The sequence below is a fragment of the Pinus tabuliformis genome, chromosome 9, assembly GCF_031772625.1.
Source record: "Pinus tabuliformis cultivar Carrire ecotype Pingquan chromosome 9, CPIR1, whole genome shotgun sequence".
Taxonomy (NCBI): Eukaryota; Viridiplantae; Streptophyta; class Pinopsida; order Pinales; family Pinaceae; genus Pinus; species Pinus tabuliformis.
Genome location: NC_142307.1, coordinates 335,375,353 through 335,384,391, shown reverse-complemented (window position 1 = coordinate 335,384,391; position 9,039 = coordinate 335,375,353). Strand labels below are relative to the sequence as shown.

The following is a 9,039-nucleotide window of genomic DNA, read 5'->3' as shown; positions in this document are numbered from 1 at the left end:
GGTTTTCTATCTGAGGAACTTACCCTGTAAATTCCTACATGATATCAGAGTTATTTGAGGGCCGCATCCATTGGTGACCCAAATCCAAAGCCAAAACAACTGCATCCGACTGTCATTTCCTAGATCTACTATTTCTGACCGCTTTCGGGCCAAGAAGACTGCTCTATTGTGTTAGGAGCATCTGTTCCAGTGAGGAACCCCTTTCATTTTTCGCAAAAAGGTTTCCGGTAGCCCTAGCTACGTCATTTGTAAGATCTTGAAGCAAAAAGGACCTTCTCAAGTAAGCACGCACTCCAAAGCTTCAGTGAATAGAAAAAAAGAAACCCTTCCTCTTTTCCAAAAATTACTAACCTTTTAAACTAGCTGACTTGGTCCAAAGTTACTTTATGAGAATAGAGGTCAAGGGTTCAAGTCTTTCTTTTTGTTGAGTTATTTTTTCAAAAAGCACTTGTTACGCCGTAAGGCGTTCCCCTCTGAAATCAACCTCCCAAAATGTTGACGTGTCGTAATCGTAGCCCTTAGATCTAGTGTTAGACGATTGGAGAAAAATGAACCGTTGATTAAGAGGTTAAAGTAGGTTAAAGTTTTTTAGGGTTTGTTGAGCGGGCGCCGGCGGACCTGCAGAGGCGGACCTGCATGCGGGTGTTGAAGGGGCGCCGGCGGACCTGCATGCGGGTGTTGAGGGGGCGGCGGACCTGCAGAGGTAGGTAGGGGAAAGCAAGCATTGTCCAGTTTCTACAAATGGTGCATTCCCACAGAGGTAGGTATTTTATTTTCACGACAATGACAGGAACAAGTGCTACTGATGCCAATACTCTAGCATATAATGCCCAGGCTGGAGAAGCTAAAGCACAATGGCTTTGGTTCCACCAGCACCTGTTCCAGGAATGTCAACAGTTAGTCTACCTACTACAAATCTAAATATTGGAATGGGCATCTATAATGTGCCTGCCCAAGGATCTGTAACTCCTGTAAAAGGAAGGCGGGGAACAACTAACAGTGTAACAACAATTGTTCCTGCAGCATCTCAACTCATTCCAGGTCATGATGGAGTGCCTTCTGAATTATGGGTCCAGGTATGCATACCAAGCTTTACCTTCTATGTATCATTCTATCTTGTATTGCATCAGGTTAATGGTGCTGTTGGCCATTCTGTGGTTGGCTGGTTAGTGAATATAAGCTGGATTTACTTGCGTCATCTTCCTATAGACTTGCTCAAACTTTTGGTGCTTGCTTTGTTTTCTTTATCAACTGTTTTGTGGGATGACAACCCTTCTTTCATCTTTTCTGGTTATGCACAATCCATGAAATATGATTTGATCACACTATCATTATATTCTCATATCCATCTTGTTCTTACAATTCCTTTGAACATAACTGCATTTCTTAAGAAGATTTAGATAGAAGTGGTCCACAGTCAATTATAACTCGAATAAGCTAAATCTCATTTGTAGGGCTCTTTAAGTAATAGATGGTTTAATGCATAATAACAGTTTTATCTGATATGAGGGCAACATAGTTTGATGATATAGACCAGAAGAGATTCAGAAGCAGGGAATATTTCCTGGCTGTATCTATGTAATAGGTGGGCATTCTGGTGTTTACCCCAACACATCAATTTGTCATTTCCTATTTCTTGGGAAAGTTTTCCTTTCATATTTCTGAAACTTCCGTGTGTATCCCCATTACATACAACTTAGGGTTTTGTATTTTTTTTTTGCATTCACCTACACTGTGACCTTTTTATTGTGAATTATTTCCAATATATTGATGAGCTTTAAATATGTTGAATTCACTAACTAAGCTTGTACATGTCCTAAACGAGCCTGTGAAACAGGATGAACGGGAATTAAAACGACAGAAGCGTAAACAATCTAATCGGGAGTCAGCTAAACGCTCTCGAATGAAGAAACAGGTATAGACTTGTTCTTAGTATTTTTATCAGAGGCTTGCAGAGATAGAGAGGTAAAATCGTGAGACATGAACAGACAAAGTCTGTTGTCATTGTTTTATGAAAGCAGTAAATACTGTTCAATTGATACCCTGTCTGCTGTGCTGTGCTGTGCTAACACCGACTTCCATGAAACAGATGGAATGCGAAGAGTTGTCTGCAAAAGTTGAGACACTGACTTCTGAGAACATGGCACTGAAGCAGAGGAATCTTAAAGCTTGCTTCTGAGAATGAATCACTAAAGGTAACATATCTTTCGTGGTAGCGTAGACAAGTCAGTGTGGTTTATTGGCCTTAGGATATGAAACTTTTTTGACATTGTTGGATTATGTGAAACAGGTAATGTTGAGGAATTTTCAAAGAAAGGATAGAGTAGGAGATTCAGAAAGAAATGGTCCTAGAGAGACACAATCACAGTTTATGCAGCAAGGAGGCAATGGCTATCCTCAAGTTCTATCTAAAATAAGCAATTTGAGTTCTAGCCAAAGAGATGAGCAAAGGGAGAGTGAGATGAGCGATTCAACTGGTAAATGTCATGCCGTATTGGAAGCAAATGTTCGATCTGATAGAGTGGCTGCAGGTTAAAGAGAGATCCTAGTTTGTAGGTTATGTTAGATGACAGTTTGTGTATACCAAACCGTTTTGTTTGTTTTGAGCTATCCTCATATCTCTGTAACTGCTTCACATGAACTTTCTTCTAGAGTAGGATCTAATACCCAGGAAAAAGATAATAATGAATGGCTGCTTAGAAAGTACTTCATCCAGATATACGATGATGAGCGTTCTTCTGGTAAAGGAATTGGCCCACCTTGGATTTGAATTGGGTCCAGGCATGGGAATCATCAGGTTAATTGTAACTTGCTGACCCTAGCTTTTAACTTTAGGGTCATATAATTTATGCATTGCCCCCCAAAGTTGCTGTAATATAGAATTGGGTTTGAGGGTCATTAGTGCCATATAGCACAGCATCACAATATTGTACTCTTCCGTATTCTGCATTATTAAATTAAAGCAAGTTCATGTTGTTCTGCTATATGTAAATTCCTGTAAATCAATGGTAACAGTTTTTTCTAAATGGTGACAGAAGATAAAATTCTAAAAGTATAAATTCTTCCGCTGCAAGATATATGCTAATTTCTAACATGGCGTCAAAATCCTTTGATATCTGACCCTGAAATTTCTAACAGTTTTTAGTTTTGAGCTCTAATTTAACTAGAAGTTTGACAGATCATAGCTAAGTATTTTAATAGTTAGATCCAAACATTAGTCCATTAATATTGGTCGGTCAAGAGATCCACCAAATAAAGCATCATTTGAAGTTAAGTATACCAATTCTCGTGTAGGCACCCCTTTGAAAACTATATTCAAATCAAAGAATTTCTTGACCTGGACATTTAATGGGTAAGTATTAGACGAAAGCCAATAGGGCATGGCCAACTACAAAGATTGCAGAGTTGTCAATCGTAATAGTTGACCTCTAAATATTACTATGGGCATATTTTGAATCTCGTTTGTATTCTGCATATCTATGGATGTCTCTCATTTCCTTAATGGTCTACTACTGAATAGTGAATCCTATGGATGAAGGAGTTTATTTTGGTCAGACTGCAGGTTCATGAAGCATAACCCATCTAGTGTTACTCTAAAGTGATATGATAAAACCCGCAACAAACAAAATAATAAACTTTATAAAACAGGTTTTATATGATATATCACACCAATTTCAACAATCAATGGCACTCTGGCATTACCTCCTTGGGTTGTTTAATTTTAGGATAAGTCCATCCACTCATAAGATCAATACTAGGAAACTCTAACCCTTTTGAAGCATCAAGTTGACTTAATATATCTTGAAAAGAGAGCTCCACACTTCTCAAGACCTCTTGCGTCCTGGAAGAATCATGTGCTAAAAGAGAAAGCAAGAAGCCATATTCTTCCTTTAAGTGCTTCAACTGAGCGTGTTGTTTCAACAATTTGGAAATCTGGTCATCTGCCCTTGAATGAGCTTCTCTTAACTCTTCAGTGCGTGCAGCCAGATCATCCTTGATTTTTTGTATCTCATGGTCACTTTCTGTTTCTACTGCCTTTTTTGCATTTGAAAGTGCTGAGATTTTGTTTTCTGCATCTGCTAGCTCACTCTCAAGGGAGTGCACCCTTTCAAAAACCTTATCCAACTTAGTGGCTAGTATGTTAGCTTCTCCTTTGAATTTTGTAGCTTCTTGTTCAGCAAAACCTATCTTTTGCTGTAGTTCATTCACTGATTTACCAAGCCAATCAATTTTCTTGACCGGATCCTGGTATAAAACTTCACCTGTAAAGTCAATAGTGTTTAATGTCTTCATTATACTCTGTCTTGTATTGTTGCTATCAAGTAACTTCTTCTCTAGCTCGACACAATGACTTTTTAAGGAAAATACATCTATTTCTAGACTTTCAAAGCGCTCCAGCTCACTTGACAACTCGCTGATTCTCTGCTTATGTTCATTAATCACAGAGTCACGTAATTGCAACTCCGTTTTTAGCTGCTCATGTTCTACTATTTTTTCATCCAGAGATTGTTTCAAATTTTCTCGTTGTTGAGCTAACCCTTTTCCTTTTTTCACTGCCATAGTCAGTTTCTCCCTTATTACTGATGATCTCTCTTCTGCCTCCTCAAGCTGTACCTGTAAAGCATCCTTTTGTTTTTTCACTGTCTCTAGCTCTTCAGCCATTATTCTATTTTGTTGTATATGACTTTCTATCTCTACTCTATGTGATGGCACTGCTAAATAGACTTCTTCTTGCTCTTTAGTCATTTCCTCAAGTTCTGTAGTTTTTGTGGTCATTGCAGCCTGAAGACCCTGAAGTTCCATCATCTTTGCATCACCACTTTCCTTGAGCTTTTCAACTTCTTCAGATAATTCATTTAGCTTTTCTATGAGTTTCTTGATACATCCTTCGAGATGCTCCCCATTATTGCAGAATAAAGATAACTCCTGTAGATCTTGATCTTTCAATGTTTCAATAACCATATCCAATAGTCTCTTCATGCAGTCTTCTGCAATTAAATTCCTATCAGCAATGCTTGATTCCACAGGGGACTCACTCATAGGTTGATCAACAAGATCATTGCATAAACTCTCTTTCCGGGATGCATCTTGAACTGCTTGCTCGTTTAGAGATTCAAATTTAGAATTAAGCTCCTCGAGGCTTTTCACATATTCCTGTTTTTCATAGTTTACTTTCAAGAGATTTTCCTCTAGGCTTTCTATTCTCCTCTTCGAGTCCTCCACTTCAAAGGCAGATAAGTCAGCAATTCTTTGAGCATTCTCAATTTCATGCTTAAAACAAGCTGCATCTTTTTGGGCCTACGTTAGTGCTCTGCTGAGCCATTCAATCTGAAATTCTGGATCAGTATTTCGCATAGATGTTGGCATAGCAACATTCTCAAGGATTTGTTCCCATCTTTGAATAAGATGGTTCCTTTCCAACAAAGTCTTCTCCAGTATATCTGACTGCTCAACTACACTACGGTATTTATTTTGTAGTTCCTCGTACTCTTCTTTTAGATCTTCAAGATGACTCTTCCCCGTTTTGTCATCATCCACACTTGTTTCAGACATAGTGTTATTTACTCCAAGAGATGATTTTGCAAGCCACTCAACTTTATCAATTATTTCTTTGGAGTGGATTGCCTCTGGCAAATTCATCTCCCCAAAGACATTTTCAATTTTCTGAAGAAGTGAGTCCTTGTTAGAAACTGATTCCCGAAAAGCACTTGCAGAATTCTGAATATCTTCTAGCTCTAATTCCAGTGCTTTAACACGCTTAGAAGCTTTCATTTCAGTTTCATGCAATGTATCATTTTTCTTCTGCAATTCCTGCAAACATTTTTCTAGCTCATTGGACTTGTCCACTAATGATTGTCTTAGTGTATTGCGTTCCTGAACCAATCCTTTTCCTTTAGCGATGGCCAGACTAAGCTTTTCTCTCACTGATGACAATTTGCTTTCTGTCTGCTCAAGCTCAGTTCTCATTTTGCTGTTATCCATGCTCATTTCTTTAAGATTCTCGTCAAATTTACATAAACGGTCCTTCAGTTCCTTAATTTCTTCTTCATGCTGAGTTTTAATTGAATTCATTACGTTTACTTCTTCATTTAACTGGTCTACTTCCTTTTCTTTGTAACTGAAGACTTCTCTGAGGAACACATCCAAAGAAAGTGTAGGTTTTTTTTCCAACAAGTTTCCATAATTAGAAGCAAGCTCAAGTAAGCATTTATGAACCAGGTTCACTTGTGAAAAAGCTACCTTATACTCCTCAATAAGAAAAAGGAGGCTTGTCTCCAGATAATACATTCTCTCCGAGCAAGGAACAGATGCCAAAGTCTCATCTTGAATGACTTCCTCAATGTCAGCTATTAACTTCTCTATGGTAGTGTCAAACTGGCGTTTCAAGTTAGAATAAAATTCTGAAGAAGCTTTCATTAATGTTTCCTTTTCTGAAAGAGATTTTCTAAGGGCATCTACCTCCAAATGTAAGGAATCTCTTTCATTTGCATTTTGGGTTGCTTGAAAAGCCATTTCAGTGCATTTTTCATCCAGTACTGTGCACTTACCACTAATCTCTTCAAGTTGGGCACATTTCTGAGATAGCTCAACTAACTTAACATTCATATCTTGAATATCTTGGTCCTTTGAAAACAAAACAGACTCAAGTTCTCTTATAGTGGGTTCAAACTGTGATCTTTATCAACTGTTTTGTGGGATGACAACCCTTCTTTCATCTTTTCTGGTTATGCACAATCCATGAAATATGATTTGATCACACTATCATTATATTCTCATATCCATCTTGTTCTTACAAGTCCTTTGAACATAAGTGCATTTCTTAAGAAGATTTAGATAGAAGTGGTCCACAGTCAATTATAACTCGAATAAGCTAAATCTCATTTGTAGGGCTCTTTAAGTAATAGATGGTTTAATGCATAATAACAGTTTTATCTGATATGAGGGCAACATAGTTTGATGATATAGACCATAAGAGATTCAGAAGCAGGGAATATTTCCTGGCTGTATCTATGTAATAGGTGGGCACTCTGGTGTTTACCCCAACACATCAATTTGTCATTTCCTATTTCTTGGGAAAGTTTTCCTTTCATATTTCTGAAACTTCCGTGTGTATCCCCATTACATACAACTTAGGGTTTTGTATTTTTTTTTTGCATTCACCTACAGTGTGACCTTTTTATTGTGAATTATTTCCAATATATTGATGAGCTTTAAATATGTTGAACTAAATAAGCTTGTACATGTCCTAAACGAGCCTGTGAAACAGGATGAACGGGAATTAAAACGACAAGCGTAAACAATCTAATCGGGAGTCAGCTAAACGCTCTCGAATGAAGAAACAGGTATAGACTTGTTCTTAGTATTTTTATCAGAGGCTTGCAGAGATAGAGAGGTAAAATCGTGAGACATGAACAGACAAAGTCTGTTGTCATTGTTTTATGAAAGCAGTAAATATTGTTCAATTGATACCCTGTCTGCTGTGCTGTGCTGTGCTAACACCGACTTCCATGAAACAAATGGAATGCGAAGAGTTGTCTGCAAAAGTTGAGACACTGACTTCTGAGAACATGGCACTCAGAAATGAAATAAATCTTATAGCAGAGGAATCTGAAAGCTTGAAGCAGAGGAATCTTAAAGCTCGCTTCTGAGAATGAATCACTAAAGGTAACATATCTTTCGTGGTAGCGTAGACAAGTCAGTGTGGTTTATTGGCCTTAGGATATGAAACTTTTTTGACATTGTTGGATTATGTGAAACAGGTAATGTTGAGGAATTTTCAAAGAAAGGATAGAGTAGGAGATTCAGAAAGAAATGGTCCTAGAGAGACACAGTCACAGTTTATGCAGCAAGGAGGCAATGGCTATCCTCAAGTTCTATCTAAAATAAGCAATTTGAGTTCTAGCCAAAGAGATGAGCAAAGGGAGAGTGAGATGAGCGATTCAACTGGTAAATGTCATGCCGTATTGGAAGCAAATGTTCGATCTGATAGAGTGGCTGCAGGTTAAAGAGAGATCCTAGTTTGTAGGTTATGTTAGATGACAGTTTGTGTATACCAAACCGTTTTGTTTGTTTTGAGCTATCCTCATATCTCTGTAACTGCTTCACATGAACTTTCTTCTAGAGTAGGATCTAATACTCAGGAAAAAGATAATAATGAATGGCTGCTTAGAAAGTACTTCATCCAGATATACGATGATGAGCGTTCTTCTGGTAAAGGAATTGGCCCACCTTGGATTTGAATTGGGTCCAGGCATGGGAATCATCAGGTTAATTGTAACTTGCTGACCCTAGCTTTTAACTTTAGGGTCATATAATTTATGCATTGCCCCCCAAAGTTGCTGTAATATAGAATTGGGTTTGAAGGATTCTTGTACGTAAACAAGCTCCCCGTTAAAGAGTACCATGTTCCATCTGTATTCCATATTCAATGACTAGTATTTTGGATGATGCTTCTGTTATTAGTTGATAAATTTTTCATTGCCTAGTATTTTTAAATTGTGTTGTAAGAAGAGTTTTTGAACCAGTTATTTTACTAAGATTAGCTGCGCATGGATTAAGCTGTTGGAATAACGAGGGCACTCACTCAGTACTGAATGTGATTATGTTTTGAATCAATGGCTTGCTTGTATATCGTAGTTAACATCGTGTTTCATGCATTATTTGTTTAAAGCACGCAGATGCAAATGTCAATCTAGGTAGATATGTTTGAGATCATCATGTATCACCAAATATCACCAAGAATCTGCCTAACTGACATGTCTAGTATCTCGTTGAATGTACTACAAATATGTCTTGTTCTCTTTTTAAGAACATTGTAGCAACAAGAACTTCATGACAAGAGTGGGGGTGTGTGCATGAGTACTGAACAATTAGCCATAGCATTAGACCAACATTAACAAATTCATCGCTATAGCAGTAAATTCAGCACTAATTATGAGTAGCTTGACAACATAATTCAGAGAGTCTTTAGAGAATTCAACAACCATAACAGCAGTTAAAATACTCTTAAATTATTGCGCTGAGCATTTTACAGCTTAG

At 37.7% G+C, this 9,039-nt stretch overlaps 1 protein-coding gene across 3 annotated transcripts; it reads left to right on the top strand.

Annotated features, from left to right (window-relative positions):
* Positions 1-580: 580 nt before the first annotated feature.
* On the top strand, positions 581-8,129 carry LOC149148580 (transcriptional activator TAF-1-like). 3 transcript variants are annotated; one of them, XR_016263423.1, is made up of 7 exons: positions 581-1,076; positions 1,838-1,915; positions 2,090-2,195; positions 2,291-2,477; positions 7,268-7,343; positions 7,531-7,665; positions 7,761-8,129. XR_016263423.1 is itself a non-coding variant. In XM_089445144.1 (5 exons), exons 1-4 carry the CDS (start codon positions 637-639, stop codon positions 2,177-2,179), a joined length of 288 nt encoding a protein of 95 aa, XP_089301270.1. In that variant the 5' UTR covers positions 604-636; the 3' UTR covers positions 2,180-2,195; positions 2,291-2,659. The 3 variants fall into 3 exon arrangements, 2 of the variants coding, with proteins under 2 accessions (XP_089301268.1, XP_089301270.1); XM_089445144.1 differs by lacking the exons at positions 7,268-7,343; positions 7,531-7,665; positions 7,761-8,129 and having other exon boundaries at positions 604-703; positions 1,024-1,076; positions 2,291-2,659; XM_089445142.1 differs by lacking the exons at positions 7,268-7,343; positions 7,531-7,665; positions 7,761-8,129 and having other exon boundaries at positions 2,291-2,659.
* The last annotated feature ends 910 nt before the right edge of the window (positions 8,130-9,039 follow it).